The sequence below is a fragment of the Desmodus rotundus genome, chromosome 4 (assembly GCF_022682495.2).
Source record: "Desmodus rotundus isolate HL8 chromosome 4, HLdesRot8A.1, whole genome shotgun sequence".
Classification (NCBI taxonomy): Eukaryota; Metazoa; Chordata; class Mammalia; order Chiroptera; family Phyllostomidae; genus Desmodus; species Desmodus rotundus.
In genome coordinates this window covers 173,225,189-173,242,561 of record NC_071390.1, presented here as the reverse complement: position 1 = coordinate 173,242,561, position 17,373 = coordinate 173,225,189, and the positions used below count along the sequence as shown (strand labels likewise).

The 17,373-nt window shown below is 43.6% G+C and overlaps 1 protein-coding gene across 10 annotated transcripts in view; it reads right to left on the bottom strand.

Annotated features, from left to right (window-relative positions):
* LDB2 (LIM domain binding 2) overlaps nucleotides 1–17,373 on the bottom strand; it is a 329,224-nt gene that overhangs the window by 44,927 nt on the left and 266,924 nt on the right. For all 10 annotated transcript variants that reach the window (XM_053922422.2, XM_053922421.2, XM_045182729.3 and 7 more), the window contains exons 4-5: nucleotides 14,004–14,126; nucleotides 11,260–11,343 (exon numbers count right to left, since the gene is read on the bottom strand). In XM_053922422.2, the coding sequence (XP_053778397.1) occupies nucleotides 11,260–11,343; nucleotides 14,004–14,126 (207 nt within the window). The remainder of the gene's footprint in view (nucleotides 1–11,259; nucleotides 11,344–14,003; nucleotides 14,127–17,373) is intronic.

Sequence of the window (17,373 nt, the reverse complement as noted above, 5' to 3'; positions counted from 1 at the left end):
TTCCAGTGGGATATCAATACATTTATTTTTAAGTTAGGCAATCTAATTCTAAAGTCTAGATGAAAAAATAAACAAGATTTTAGAATTCTAACAAGAAGGATGATATGATATCAATTCTATTAAAGTATATTATAAGGCAATAATAATTTTTAAAGTATGGTGTTAAATAAACATATAAAGACAAATTAACAGAACAAGAATTGGAGTCCAGACACAGATTCAAATACTGAAGGCAATTTATAGGATATGCTAAAGCAGTATTTCAAATAAGTGAGAATACCATTAATAAATGGTATTTGAACAACTGGGTAATTAACTAAACTCATCATACTTTATACCCCCAAATTCCATGTGGGTCAATTATTTAAACATTTAAAAATTCCACAAATTTTAAAAGGTGCATTAAAAAACATAGAATAATATATTTTTATTATTATTACCTCAAAAGGACTAATACTAAATATCAAACATAAAATAGAAGACAGAAAGGAAATACTGCTTCGTTTAACACTCACAAAACCAAAACCAAAATATATTTAATGGATAAAGCAAATTCATAGAGTTAAAAAGATAAAACCACAAACTTGAAATTTCAATTACATCACAACAAAGTATGTGCTTTTTTAAAATATAAAGCCTTACATATCTATAAGAAAAGAACAACAACCCAATAGAAAAGTGAGTAAATTATATGAACAAGTAATTCACAAGACAGGAAATACAATGTCTTTTAAGTATATGAGAAGATAATAAATCTGTCTTGTAATAAGAGAAATGCATATTACAATGAAAATGAGATACCATATTTCACCTACAATACTGGAAACTAGAAAAATTTGATAACCTTCTGTTATTGAAAAGTGTGGAAAATAGTCAATTTATATGTTGCTTGGGAAACTGAAACTTGGTACAACCTCTGTGTTGAATAGCTTGAGGATATACACCAAAATTACAATGTACATGTCTTTTGACTTGGAAATTTTATTTCCAGGATTTTCTCCTACAAATTTAGTTTTTGCTCCTATGCAAAATTAAATATGAGAAGATATTTGTACATATCGTTAATAGTAGAAAAAGATTATAAGAAAACCTAAATGCCCATATAAATCACCAGGAAAATGTTATGGAATGTCACAAATGCAAAGTTTCCATGATGACCTGTGGCACTCTGAATGGGAAAGCGGACACCCCAACCCTACCTAATTTCACAAAGCTTGGGAAATAGGCAAGAAGAGAAGAAGGAGAAATTAGCCATCTTCCTGGGGAGAATTCCATTCTTAACACTATGTTAACATAGAAAAATTCTTAGATCAGAGGCAGCATGTGTGAGATTCTCATGAGCCCAGAAACATTTAATATCAATTAGGGAATTTTCTCATTAGAGACCAGAGTAGACCCAAGCATACAGTAGGTGTTCAGTAAACATTTGTAGACTGAAAGGACCCAGAGGAGACCCAGGTATACAGTAGGTGCTCAGTAATTGTTTGCAGATTGAATGGATATGAATGAGTCCTGCAAATGGCATACCAAGATGAAAAGAAAACCAGAACCCATCTGATACTACTACCAGGTAGGGAGCCTTGGGTCCAGCCTCCTTCCAGTTGTACAACATCTTGGTTTCAGTTTCCTCATTTCTTGCATGGGACTTATTAGTACTTTATTTTCCATATTTGTTAATATCTCTGTTTCATATTCATTCTTTTCAGAATGCTTAAATAGAAGTCCTTAGAAGATGTTCTTAACATCCCTGGATTTACCAATGAGGAACATTTATCGAATAAAGTTAATGATATCCCTTACCTACACTCACAGACTAGGTTGTTTATGAATTGCCAAGAAGAAAATCAAATCCATGGGTGAAAAGTGCTCCAGGCATTGAGTGTAAAATGTTAAGGATGGTTAAGAGTCCTCATATAAGTGCACTCAAGTGTTCCAAGGCAACACTTGGATTTTGGGTTTTGTAAATGGTTGGCTCTTTAGAACTTCCAACTCTTCAAGGAGAACATCTCAGATAGAGTAGACATAAAATAATGGGCTCTATTCACTGCATATAGGGAAAAAGGTACAGGATTCCTGCTTTCAAAACTTTTAAACTCCAGCGGCAGGCATGAGAGGCAGGGAAATAGAAGGGTAAACTAGGATTATGCGAGAGAACTACTGATGAAAATGCCACAAAGAAAATAAGACAGGTAATGAGGCATGAGAGAAATTACTGGCAGGGAGAGGTCACTTTACATGGGCTGACCAGGAAAAGACCCCTTGCAGGGGGAGATGGGTCTTAAGACCTGAGTAATAGTGACCGGCCATGCAAAAATCTGTCCAGAGTATTCCAGGTAATGGAGACGATGATGATGACAATGGTGGTGGTGGTGGTGGTGGTGATGATGATGATGGAAAATAGCAAAAAATTTTTACTATATTCCAGGCTTTATTCTAAGCACTTTACCAGTATCGTTTCATTTAACCCTCTCAACAGTTCCTTGAGGTGATGGACTATTAGCTCCATTTTATTGAAGAGAAAATTGGGGCCCTGAAAGGGAAGACAATGGGCCAAGGTTCTATAGTTAGATTAGTGGTCTGATAAGCAAGGACAGAGACCCTGCCAAGGGAAGGGACTTGGTGTGTTAGAAATGCAGACCAGGAGACTGGAGGCTGCAACAAGAGGAAGCTAGGAGGTCAGAGCCCACAGGCCTTGCAGGGTTCTCACCAGGTGGATTTGAGCAGATGGGTTGAAGGCCCACCTCAGAGGGACATGACATGATCCATGTTTTTAAAATATGGGTTTAGGCACTAGGAATAGAGGTCTGGAGATAAAAATCTGGAGTTGAATGATGGCCTTGAGGCCTGGAATTCTGGAAAAGTCTTGAGATAAACAGGGATGTGAGACACTGTGGGACAAGCCCAGTCAGGGATTTGACCCCTCTGTACTTGGGAGTTCAGCATTCTCCATCTGTTGCATCTGTTGACAACTGCCTGTTGACAATTTGGCAAAACAGCCTCATCATGTGAGTGGATACGACTAACCTAATCCAGGTCTTCAACCCAGCTCTTGTTAGGAGGTGACATTTCTGCAGCACGACAAAGTGCTGTTGGCAGTAGGCCAACATGGGATCCAGTCCCAGCCTGGCAGTTTGCCCCGAATGACGTCAGATGACTCCCAGAACCTTTATGAGCCTCAGTTTCTTCTTCTGTGAAATGAGGTCATTAACACCTTCCTCCCAAGCTTGTGAGGATGAAACAAAACCAAGTTTGTTCCTCGACAATAGTAGGCACTCCACAATGCCAGCGCACTGCCCTCCCTTCTTCTTTGGGAGGTGTATGGTGAACAGGTTAAATTCGACTTGTTTTCTCTTCATTATAGTGCATGTTTATAGTCATTCCAAGCTCACTATGTAGATCGAGACCAGACCCTTGAACCTCATCTGCCCTCCCTTTTTCAGATATTTGTTTGTTATTCACCGACTACATTCCTTGGACCAGCTAGGGACAGCGGTTGAGGTCATACAATCTACCCACTGTCACTGGCTTTAAAGAGTTTGGCCTGGGCAACAAGATGGTACTGAGCACAGTTAGAGAGTAGCCAGACACCGGACACAGAGAAAGCTCTGGAACCTCATGACCAAGCAGTGACAAAAACTAGCCCCCTTCCTATTTCAGGATTCCCTGCCTGTGATCTAAAACTAGATTAAATTAAATCCAAACCTTCCATTTTTTTAATACCATTCTAGACAGTCAGAAAAGGCTATTTCTCAGGAGGATGAACTCTGGGCTCCATCTTGTACTTCACTTTGTAATCCCCCAGCTTTTGTCCCTTCAGACCGCCAATTTCCCACCTTCCCATCTCCCTCGAATCTCAGTGTCTTGTTAAATAACAATTTCTTCCTCTTTCTCTCCTGTCTGAGATTGGGAAATTACTTTCTTTAATCCTGGCCCCATTTGTAGTTTTCAGGCTAAGAATTTTAGAAGCCTCTGTGCCTGTGAAATTGTTTTCAGTTAGAACTGCTGTTAAAACACTGTTTTTGTTTGTATGTACATGTGTACGTATATATATTTTCTTTTAATGTCCTGATAGCCATTCCCTCTGGCCTGACTTTTAGAAAGCACTGTTTTCTAGACACTGGTATGTTTGTATGTTGGGGTTGTGTCACGACTTTAAGCTTCCACTGCTTTAGTTCCCTTATCACATCGTCGTATGTACTACTTTTCCATTCCAAATGCAATTAAAAGTCCCCTTCGGGTATTCCGAGTCTTAATCATTCTGGGTATGGAGTGTTCCCACGGCTCGGAAGGTCTTTCTCAGCCTCCTCTGAGATGAAGCCTCTCTCCGAGGAGGAAGCGAGGGCTGGAACAGTCAGAAGGAGGTGCCACAGCTTTGTCTCAGGGGCCAGTCCCTCACTTGGAAATCACCATCTTTCCCACGAGGGGCTGCTCCACGCAGCCAGTTCTCACTAGCAGTGGAGCATGGAGCAGGCTTGGGGAACAAGCCAGACCTGAGCCGGGGAAGCTCTGTTGTCCTGGACTAGCTTGGTGGCCCGAGGCAGTGACAAGCTTTTATCTGTCAAATGGGGATAATAATACCTACCTCATCATTTTATTGAGAACGTACAGAATTCCTTCAACACCTAATGGTAATAGGATGGCAATTGTGATCCTCTGTGGTCCTTGGATACACAGGAGCTTAGCTCTGAGTCAGATTCACGTCACAGGGCCCCATCCTCCTCAGCCTTAACATTTAGGTGGGAAAGGGGCTGCACTGCAATCCCTTCCCATGCAGGAGACCAGGGAAAATATCCTGCTGGCAGTCCAGCCTTACACAAACAGAAAACAGAACCGCTCGGCAGGGTTCCAAATGCTGCCTCCAGTCACGTTCATTCTCCTAGAGGCCCCTCCATGCCCTACGGTCGGGGGTCATTCTCCAAAGCGCATCACCCAGCTCTTCGAGGCCCTGGACTACACTCGTTTGCTATCCGTGGAAGCTACACGCAGGGGCCAATGTTCTTTAAAGTATAACGATAACCACAACAAAACTCTCTCTTCACTGGGGAAATTAAAGGTACAGGATCAAAAAACATTACTGTGGGGCCTACAAGCTTTCGAGCCCAAGAGACGCTGTTGCTTATTTGAAGAGTTGGACTTGTTTAACAACAACAGCACCAAAAAGCTTATAGAGAGTAGTGATAACAACACCCAGCCATAGTGACTGCATTTGTAATAACGTTAATATTGGGGAAGGTGCCACACATATGCACGTGTCTCAGGCTCCTTCACGTTCCCCTCCTTGGCAGATACCATTAATCACTGAGTTCTCTTTTTTTCTGATCTATCAGAGGGCTTCAGAATCTCGGTGACGACTTCAAGGCCATAACCAATGTGTAGGAGATGATAAATGAGAGGAGACTGACTTGGCGTGCTCTTCACACGCACTATCGCCATAACCTTCACCTGTGACGCACTTGCCGGGATTCACAGTGTGCATGATCCTTCACATGTGAGAAAACTGGGGCGCCAGGTAATTAAGGCAATTGATCAGTATTACATGAGAAGTGAGCGTTGAACCCTTGTTTGCTCTTAGACGGCACTGGAGGGGGTTAGTACTCTGTTTGCTCCTCCCGTGTGCCGGGCTCTTATCAACTTTAACTCCTCTAATCTTACAAATTCTGCCAACATGTGGACTTATTCTTCCCAATTTTCAGATAAGGAAAGGGGGCTTTAGAGAAAGGAAATAATTTGCTCAAGGCCTCTGTGTGTATACGAAGGGGGGTTGGATTTGAACCCACATTTCTCTGAATCCACAGCATGTTCTTGTCCGTCACACATGGCCCCACAGCTCAGCCTTCTGCTCACAGGGAATACCGGTGGGAGCGGGGCACGGCAAAGGTGGCTAGGGGTTGGGCATTAAAGACAGCAGCGACTGGACCTTTTTTACTTCGGTGCTCGACATTCAGAGAAAAGATTAAATAAACACTGTCATAGCACCTCATGGGAATATTTTGCAGCTATTATAAATGGTTAATAGGATGCCTATGTAGAAACACGCTAGTGTTTACCAAATAACATTAAGAAAATGTATGTATACTGATTACATTTATGCGGATACTATGCATATGCATGGAGAAAGAGTAAGGGAAACACAAAGAAAATGTCTTTTGGCTGGGATACAGGATCAGCTGTTTCAGAGTCACATTAAACATAATGCATAAAAAAGTTTATGTATCCCAGCATCAAAAAAAAAATCTGGCCAAAGAAAATGGACAAAAAAAATCACCATTAAGACATTGGTAGTTCTATTGCATTCTTTTTTGTCTGGGCATGCGTCCCCAGCTGAGGTTGGGCAGTGGGAACTGGAAACAGATGTATTTGTATCATCTTCAGCAACTTGGGAAAGGGAAAACGCCTTCTCCATTTTTGTAAACAACTCCCTTTTTTGTGTGAGACATAGCAGATGCCACCAAAGTATTCCCAGGTTAGATGATGGACTTAACATTTAAAAACAAAGCTAGGCCACCTCAAACCCCTACTGAGCCACTTACCAGCTCTATGACCTTTGGTAGTTACCTCTCTGTGCCTCAGTTCCCCCACCTGCAAAGGAGGACTTAGAAAAAGTCCCTTCCTCATAGGGCCGTTGTATTTTAAAAAGACAAAGTGTATCTGCAAAGTGCCTAGCTGCGGTATCTGGCCCATCATGCTCAGGAACTCTTAGCTATTACGTTTAGTCCTGCACCCGGGACAGAACTCTCTCCCAGCACATATTTGTTTCTCTTTCTCACCTAAGTAGTCAGTGCCCCCCTTGAGGGCGGTGGAAACCTGGCACAGGGGAGGTGCCGTGGATGCTCGTGGAATGAGTAATGAAGAAGTGGGCACAGCGGATCTGGTAGGAGCTGACAGGCCTCCGCAGCCAGGCCTTGTCGACTTGGGTGCCTCAGCATCTATCCAACTGCACCTGCCTGACCGTGGCTGCTCGACTGGATTTCTTTACAAAATGCCAGGGGGATGGCAGGACTTGCTGCTTTCCCCAAACCGTGGCTCAGGACACATTCCTGATTCCAGCTTGGCTCTTGCGCCCCATTCTCTGCCTCTGGTCCCCTCATCAGAATGTACTGACTGTGGGAGGCCATGCTCCCAATGTTAGGAAACAGCCTCCTTCCCCAGGAGATGGCGGACACGGTTTGTGAAATGTACCACCCAGTTTCTGGACAAGCCAACAGCCTCCTGGCTGTGACTTCATCACGCCACAGGCCTGTTCCCAGCCCCAGTCCGGATAACCACCACAAGGACACTCAATCAACAAGCTCGGCCTCCCGGACGCCATGGAGGCCACAGACAAGGCCTCTGGATGAAGTGTGACCATACCTCATCAGAGGGCCATCCCCGAGCAGCAGCCTCCAGCTGCTGCTCCCCTGGGACTGGCAAGCTGGCCACCATTTAGCACAGCCTGGTGATGCTGGGAGGTGATGGGAAGCACTGGCTGCAATTTGACAACTTAAATCTAGAGACAACAGCTGTTCTGTTGTCACCAGAGTCCTCCTTTACACAGTGTGGCCAGATGAGCGTTTGGGTGCAGCTCTAAGGCTGGGCCACCCACTCCCTTCACCAATGACAAGAGCCACCTGGGTCATCTCTGCATGTGCCCTGACTGCAGGCTTCCTGACAGGGACTCAGCATTCATGGGAATAAATGGATTTGTTTTGGCAAGCTGGGTGACTGTCACTGCTTACTTTTTGTACTGCTTAATTTTGTTGCACAGAAAACAAGCATATTGAAAATCCTCATTCATTCTATTTAAACAGTATTTCAGATGGCCTTCTGGGGCTTCAGGCAAAGGCTCCATTCCTCTGAAGGATGGGGGAGCTCCAGGTTTTAAAGCAATTTTATAGATGAATGCATTTGTGACAGCTCAGCTATCTTACAAATGTTGGATGATAAGAACACCGGTGACATCTTAGGCCCCAGGTCTAAACTGAAGAAAGCACCTTGGTGTGTCATTCTCAGTGAGCGCTCACGAGGCCAGGCCTCATCATGGAAGCCATGTGCATGGGTTTTGGGTGCTGAGTTCCAAATTCTTCTCAGCCATGACCTGCCAAGTGGCGTACAGCCACTTTGAGGACTTGTTGCTGGGAGGGATGGCTTCTATCCTGACCCTCTTCCTGAGATGCACAGATCCTTCCCTGGGCTCTCATGGGCCTCGCACACCCCTCCACATCAGTGCACCTCCTTGGGGCTGTAGTTGACCACAGCCCACCGCCCTCAGCCACCAGCCTGTCAGTGCTGTCTTCAGAAGGAGGCCACGTCTTTACCATACCTTGTACGCTGCCAGAAAAATAGAGTAGACTCCACAAAAGTGTCCTGACCAATCAGTAGATGAAGACGTGATTGAGTGAGTGAACAAAGGAAGAAATGAAGGCAGAAAGGCAAACAGCTGCTGAAGCAAGATGCATGAGCCAGGCAAATAGTGTTAGGTGGACCCAGGAGGAGAGGGGAGAGCCAGGTACCATGTTGCTATAAGTGGTTCCAGTATGAAGAACATTGATAGGTATGTGGTAGATGCTTAATAACATATGACAACGATCACCGGCTGGGCACTTTATGTCCCTTGACCCTGTGCTAAACTCTCTGCATGAATTACCTCACTTAATTCTCACACTAAACCCTACAAGGTGAAGACACTACTTTTGTCAGAGTGGATTAAGGACCCAATGATAGATGTGGAACCTCCCATCAAGGCAAGAAAGACATGATCCGATTCCTATCAACATCATCATTCTACATTCTTACCTGAAAGGCTCAGAGTTTTGCCATGAAGCACCTGGATTCTAGAGCCAGACTACCCAAGTTGACGTCTCGCTTCTGCCACTTGGTGAGTGATAGAAAGCTGGGCAACCGACTTCTCTTACTCCCACCCTCTGCACCTGGCTCTCTTATAAGAACGGTGCTGGTGCATGTGGGCCATTGCGAAGACTAGTTCGGTCAGGACAGGTATGGCCAGCACAGCACAGTATGCAGCAAGCACTGCATTAAATGGTGGTCTTGGGAACACTCTTGTATGTGACCCAACCCATAAAGGGTTTCCTTGCATCACTGTCAGGAGAGGGGGCTTGTACTCTCATCACCCCTTTGCAAGTATGGTCTCCTTAGTCTTCCCAAGTGCAGGACCTGGGACTAGGAGGGCCTTACTGACCCCAGGGTGAAGGTCACCATTTTACTGTGATGATGAGAGGGACTGAGGGAGGAAGGAAGTTCAGTATATATTCACCTCAGTTATATGTAGCTAAAAGATATAATAAAGAATTTATTGAAGATCTCACCGGAGGGTTAGCAACAAGCCTAGGATAGACACCAAAGTCCCAGATTCCTCGGTGGGCTCAGCTAAGGACATACCATGTGGAACTTCTTTATCTGCCTGAGAAGAGGCATCTTCACATGTTTCAAACTCAACCTCTCCAGGTCCCTGACAAGATGAAATGCCAAGCAGTGCAGAGCAGCCTTCTGACAGAACAACGCCACAGACCCTCAACTGCCAGGCCTTGCTTCCCCCGCTACTGCGCCCACATCCCCATGGCGGGGCAGGTCTGAATGCAGAGCCTGCAGATTCGAGAGAACATAGCCATAGCCGCAGCTATCCTGGCTGAGAGAAATTGCCTGCCGACCCCTCCCACCCACCCCACCCCCGGCAGACTCTGGTTTGCCTCTGAGAACAACCCGGTTTGAAAGGTTTGTCAAAACTGCGAGGGTACTGCAGTGAGGAGGTGGGGCACCAGGCTGACTCTGGCTCTCGCTGTGCTGGGATTTGGCCCTAGGGCATCTAGGATGAATAATAAAGGTGTCTTCTCCCTCTGCCCAGGAGGAGGACCTTGCCATTCTCAGATTTAATCCTTTCAGAGGTTCCTGGCACAGTAGCATGGCCAGCCAGTGGCTCCAAGACCTGACTCCCAACTAGCTCTCTTTCCTGCCTGTCCTGGCTTCTCACTTCGTGTCCAGCATCATCAAACTGCTTGGGAATTCCAGCTCCTCCTCCCTCCTCCTTCTTTTCCCTCTGATGGAAATGGCCTTCCTGTCCTTTTCCCTGGTTTGCCTTTATTCATTCTCTCACACCCAACTCAGGCACCAACTCCTCCAGAAAGCCGTTTCCGATTCTTCTGAGATGTCTCTGTTTTGTATTTCCATAATTCCATCTGGAAACTTTTATCGTGGTATTTACCATGTTGTGTATACTGTTCTCTGTTTATGGGTCTGACCCTCACAGGAGTGAGCTTCTTGATGGCTGGTGCCATGACTTTTGAGTCTTCAGCACCTGTTAGCACCTGGCCCATGGCAGTGAGCAGAGGGCTTGAAAACATTTGTCCAAATCACTCTTAACTTAAAGAAGAGAAAGTCTGGCCAAAGCCTTTCAGCATTTCAACGTACACAGACATAATCCTGAACACAAAACTGAATTCTCTAACCTGCAGGGCACTTAAGGATGCAGAAAGAAGAGTACCCACTTTAGAATGGAGGTGGTGGGGTGGTCCCTGGAGAAATGAATATCACCCAATACAATAAAGGAACTCAGCACTCAGAGGCAAAGCAATGTGGACTGTGGCTGTCTCCTTATGGGTGATTCTGGGGGATGATGCTGGCTTTAGGAAGGAAGCCACACCCTTTACCTCCAATGTGTAATTCCTCTAAAAACCAGTGTGATATATGTTACCCCCTTAGACCAGATGCAGAGGCTATCAGTATTATGTAGGTAGAGAATGTTTGCCTACACTTAATTTTTTTAAATGAAAACTGACTTTAGATCCATACCAGAAAATCAGTTACATGGCACACAGAGGATCCCTAAAAGCCTTAGAAATCCATGTCTGTGCTACAGCACTGGCTGGACTTTCTGCAGGGCCTGTCTCTGGGGGGCACCCTGAGTCTCCTCGGGGGCGACCGCTTGCTGGGTAGAGACACAGGGGTCGTGAACTCCACAAGAGCACATCACAAACTTGAGACAACCAAAAGGGACACAGCACCAAGGCATTTTAGGACAAACATTGCCATCCTTTGAATAACTAATTCCAGGAGAGATGCAAATATATGAAGGAGGTTCAACCCCCACAAAGTCTAAGTTTGATGCATGTTAATTAACTTCCTTCCTCCGCTGACCACACACACACACACATCATGTTATAAGACATATATATTAGGCTATATTAATTCCTTGGTTGAAGAAACATATAAACCTCTAAAGGACTCTTCAAACTCACCAGAAAAAAACAATCATCACATTGGTCTTACCCTGAGGTAGTTGAGAGTAAAATTCGTTAGTCCCATCCTGGTGATGTTTTTGGACAGCTGATCCAGGACCTGAGGATCTTGTGCCTAAACAGGAAAAAAATCATGTCTATTTATCCTTGCAAGAGGATCTCAAGAAGGTCTCAGACTGTGCTACAGCTGCTGGGAAGTACATTCTTGACCCTGCTGATTTCTCTCAGAGGGCCAGGGTGCTAGAGATAATTTAATTTGCATTTCAAGACACTTGCTTATAATGCTTAAGGACACTTGTGGGTCACTGGTGCAAGACCTATACCCAAGGAGAACCAAATGAAGTTGGATGTGTTTTTAGATCTTGGGAGAAACAACTTCACTTGCTCTGTGAGAGGCTCTGTGGCTTCAGAGGAGGGTGGTTCAGACCTGCCAGGATACCTCTAGGTCTCTAGGATTCACCAGATGGGGCATGGCCTCCTCATCTGGGAGAGCCCTGCCTTAGAGCGAGCCTTTGTTTCCTGTGGAGATAGTGTTGTTTTAGCAGCGTGCAGTGAGGACCATATTTAAAAACTTTGCAACTGCCATGGTGCACATATACATGCACATATATATGTAACACTTATGCATAAAATAAATATACATATTTATATTTAAGAATTCAAACTCTCCTCCCCATTAAACTGAGGCTAGAAATAGGTGTCCTCAACAATTTTCATCCCACAAGACCGTGCGGGTAAACACTACATTTTCCAAAATATCAGCCACATTCAGAAGAGGGTAACTAACATTCCACAGGCCACCTCAAATGTTCTGTTTTGCTAGAAAAAAATGAGATTTTTTTTCTGGATATTCTTTTACGATGAATCTCTTGGTTGACACTCTTTCTTTCTGTCTTCCTTCTTTCTTAATTGGTATGAGAGAACTGGCGCTAAACAGAGGGAGACTTAAATAAATATCCCTTTACTCCACGTCTGCATTCATGAGACTGTCTCGGCTCTACTAACACTTTTCTGAGTTTATGCTTTTCTGAAGAATTTCCTCACAGTGATACAACCAATTGGCTCCGTGTGTGTGTATATATATATAAAACAAAATATAGGAGACAACGGAATGTATCACTTTTCACATCACTTTCTGGAAAGGGGGTCCTCTCTGGACATGTAGCCAGTAGTTATTGAACCTCCTCATGCCAGGAAGAGCTAGTTCTATACAGAGATGCATCAAGTAGTCGTGCTCAGCCACAAGGAGCTTACATTATGGTCGGATGATAGGAGAATAATAAATACATGGAAGGATGTGGTTGCTGCTGCTACAAACCAATCGCCATACTTGCAGAGGACCTACTAGGTACCAGGCACTGTTCTATGTTCTTTAGATGCATTAACTCTTAGTTCTCAAACCAATCCTCTAAGGCAGGCTCCATTACTGTACTGATTTTATAGATGAAGGACTGAAAGCACAGAGAGATCAATGTCACTTGACCAAGGTCGCACAGGAGCAAGGATATAGGTTTATGCCCACTGCCTTTGGTCTATTTTGAGAATAAGACTGGCTACTCCAGACTGCTTCAAGGAGAGTAGAGGATACGAACTAGACTTCGAAAATTGAGAAAGACTTGGGTCATGTAGAGGCAGGAGCAATGGAGCAGGAGAGGGAGGGCATGGGAGCGGCCACAGAAGAAAGCACAAGGGCAGAGATTGGGTTAATCAGCTGGGAGGAGAGGGCTGAGGACAAAAGCCTGGAGAGGTGGCCTGGAGTTGGATAGTTAGGAGACACTTGGCCTGTCAGTCTAGGTTTTGGAGTCAGAACCAGCTGAGTTGAAATCTTGATTTTGCCCGGAGCAACTGATTAAACTACTCTGAACCTCAGTTTCCCCCCTTCTCAAACAAGAATAAGGAATGGTAACTCACTCCTCTAAGTTACTGTGGGGGTTAATTATAATATGCATAAAATATTTAGGACAAGGCCTGGCACAGGAAACACCCAACAAATGCCAACTACTGTAATCTTATTTTCTTTTGATTATACTGGGTCTTAAACATCAGGCTCATTAATTCTGATTTTCCTCCCAAACTCTTTCACAGAAAGTGCCATATCTTGTATGAAAGGGAAGGGGCTTATTTAAGTCAATGCCTTTTGACTTCTTCAGAGGTTGCCCTGACGAGTTCTCATCAAGTCTTCCCTTTACAGCATATCTCCAGATTGGCATCGAATGCACTCTTGCACTTAGTTGGTGTTCAATAAACTTGAAGTGATTTACGTCCAACGGAAGCCAAGAGAACCCCAAATGTTCTAGCTCATTCCAACACTGGTTAGAAAGGGTCAACTCCCTTTGACACAGATCTGAGGTCCGTGGGCCCCGTGTCCCCTCATATGGTTCCAATCAAAACTGGAAACTGTTTTTCTTACTTCTTGTCTTATTTCTTTTCCCAGTTATATATAACCAGTTTATTAGCCCAGGCAGAGCAGTACTGGATAATGACTGAATGGAATTAAAGGAAAGCACAGTTTATTGTGGTAACCTCAAGTTAGAGTTTAAAATAATAAAGTATCAAAACAAAACAGAAAAGGCTCCAAGTTCACCACACTGGAAACAAAGGAGGAGGAAAAGGGTTGGTGGCTTAAAATGGTTGCGGGAAAAACCCAACATTTGGCAATAATTAGGTAAAGTGTGAAGACTACTGGAGTTCTCTCGCAGAGAAACTATACTTTTCCTCCTTATATAAAATGAGGGGTAACAGGAAAGAAAGTGAAAGAGAAAGGAAATTACTTACATGCATGGCTAGAATGCTTCTTGGGACTAGCTCTCTGTATTGTCTAATGGTAAAGTGCCACGTTTTTATTCTCATAAGATCATCAAAGGTGAACTCCAAGATCAGTCTGCCTTCTGTACACACCTAGAAGTGACAAATGACACACTCATTTGTTGTGCATGTTGTGAATGCCAGATTTCTCTAAATTACATATCAGCTACTCAACCTGGTCTCCCCGACTATCCTTGGGTGGCTCTGGACCTTGACAATAGGGGGCACAAGTGGCTTATCCATGGCCTACTGAGGCAGTACAAGCCCCAGAATCAGTGGGTTCAAAAGACAGTGCCGCTGCTTATGATCTAGTCGTAACCCTGTTAGTTATGGCTGGAACTGCGAGCCTCCATTTCTTCACTTGTAAATACACTCACAAACCCCATCTTTCAGCCAGATGATGTCCAAAACGCATGGTGCAGAGTGTGGTCCCCACAGAACGGCATCCTCCTACCAACTTCTTTTTTTTCAGTTTCATGAATCTTAGACGACAGGAGCTTGTGCTCTTGTTCTAATTTTAGTTGCTCCTACTTTTGTATGTGGGAGAACGTATGCAATTATTCATGCTGAAGTGTGGCATACTATAAGATTATCCAACCAGAGGTTCTCATTTCCGAGGAAAAATTCCAGAGGACAATGCTTAACCCAAGGCAGTGGGTATCAGTTACTGACATGTGGAAATTCGAAGCCTATTTAGAGTACATTCCTTAAACCACATCATATCAGCAGTGACAAATTCTGATTGCATAAAGGGCCCTAAAGGGGGTGGTGGCAAGTTTATCTTTCTAAGAAAAATGTGTATTATTAATAACAAAGAATTTCTGAGGCTCCCTTCCTTGACAGACGGATTAGTGATAGGGGAGCTTTTTATTTTCATTTTTATTTATTTTTTTTTTGATAGGGGAGCTTTTTAATCTTCTTTTGATATTCAGATCATTTTTTGCATGGAGTTCCTATTTTATTTACCTTTCTTTTCACTGTTAATGACTTTTAAATGTGAGAAAATACTAGGCAATCTCACACCACTGAGTCCAGCTTCAACGCTAAGACGGGCGGTGATCGTCACACACTGGTCCAGTTTAAATCATCACGACTCATCACTCAATCCATGACGGCCTCAGAGATGCAGTCAGTACAAAAATAGTGGGTGGAGGCTTTGGTGTCAGAAATTACTGGATTCGAATCCTGACTCTGCTTTTCACTCATTTTTAAACTTTGGGACCATCAAATTCCCTAAGTTTCAGTGTCCACATTTGTAAAATGAGAATAAAAATATCCTCAGGCAGGGCTATTGGAAAAATATATAAAAGGTAATTTTAAGTGTAGATTGTCTAGCATTGCACCCTGCACGTGATAGGTTAAGAGCTCTAGAGATAAAAGAAATGCAACTGGAGAACACAGAACCCTACACGGGTAGTGCTATCTGAGACCTAGGGGTTCAAGAGAGGCATCTCGGGGCTCTGCTGGGAAGGGCTTGGCCTCCACCTGGACTCTGAGATCCCTTCCCATCTTCGATGCAACCAGATCAGCTTCAGTTTTATTTGTTTTACTACATTGGGCTTCTGGCCAACATTTTTTGAAGAAATATTTCCTATGGTAAGAAAAAACAAAACCTTGGAAATGATTGCACTACACAATTTTAAAGAAAAAACATAATGATTAACTCAATAGGGTTATGATTGTTTCTGAAACTATAGTCTATGAAGACAACTGGCAGTTTATAGCAGCCTTTTATGAAATATTAATACTCACTTTCTCTCTGGGAATTTAATACAAAAAGCCACCATATTGAGTTCCACTTATGTCCTAGGCACTGGGTTAGGTGCTTTTGGTCAACTCTAATTTAAGGTAGTATTTTCTTTAAGCAAGCTACAAACACCAGTACAGGAGAATTAGTAACGTGTGGGGACAGGCCACTGCTTACGGAAGATGCTGTTAGTGCCTGCCATTTTCACTTTATCGAAGGTCTCAGAAGCACTGGAAGATAATTATTGATAATCTGGGTGAAGACCTCTAACTCAATTCCAATTAGCAGAATCTGTAGGTAATTTCAGGCATTTGGGCACCTTGCCCCCAGACTCCTCAGCTGAGTGGTCTTCAGAGCCCAGTTTCTGATCTTAGCCGTGACAGCTGAGCACACGGACATGGGGAAGACTCCAGTGTCCCCGAACCACTCCTCCAGAGCATCTCGGCATTGGAATTAATTTACCAAGGGTTTCCAAAGCGTTCCATGGAGATTAAGCCACACAATTTCCCCTGGGGTTTAGCATGACAGAAGCCACCTGCAATGAAGACTTTCACAAAAGGGAGGTGACTACAGCCAGCAAATGACAGGGAAATGCCTGGACAACAAGGACAGGAGTATTTGGATGCTATACCCCTGTGTTGGTTTCTTTTAAGAGCGAGGATTATTGGATGTTGAAACGAATATTACCCAATTAAATGCCATGCTTTTCGATGATCTAATCTATTTGTTTTGTGTTTATGAACCATCAGCCCAGGGCAGATGGAAGCTCTGGTTTACCTCTGCTGGACTAGCATGTCTTAATGGGAAGGCCTGGATCTGGTCCTTCTGATGCATTACTGGATTGCAGCATCTGAAAAGTCGAGTGAACCTGGGCCCTTTGTTTTCTGTGAGACGGCCCACTGGTTGAGGACACTTCTGGCAGTCACTGTCATGGGGGCTACAGAAGAGAAAGTTGTCACTACCCTTGGGCTCCTCCTTTCTTAGCTAAAAGCAAGGAGTCGCCCTTATCCAGGGCAGATCATGTGAGAAAACAGTCCTTAGAATCAAATCTGAGTTGACTACATTGGATGTTCTTCTAAATGAAAGGATGGAGGAGAATTTGGTCACTGCTGGTCATCCCCAAGTAATTATACCTGCAGCCTCCTCCCAAGCCTCATGAAGCCTTTACACCCCCAGTCTACATCTTGGAAGTTAAAGGGAATAGAAGTCTGTGTGATTTATTTTATATGCAATAATCAGCAAATGGAATATTCTCTCTCCCCATATATATATATAGAATTTATATTTCTTGTTTGGAATTGGTAGAAAATGGGCATTGCTTATACAAGGGAATGAATTTTTCCTCTTCAAAAAAAAATCTCTGCATTCCTCTTAATCAATACAATTAATGTGGCTTTTATCTAAAGTTACCCCCCCCTTTTTTAAAAAAGCTGCCTTTCACTTGGAATCCTAAATCAAAAGGGTCCCCAATTAAGAAAACATTTTCTGTTGTGCTGAATTCATGTTACTTTACTATGTGCTCTGACATTTTGTTTCTGTGGTAACCAAAATCAGCTGATTAGTTGGCATGGCAACAGAAAAGATGTAATCCCA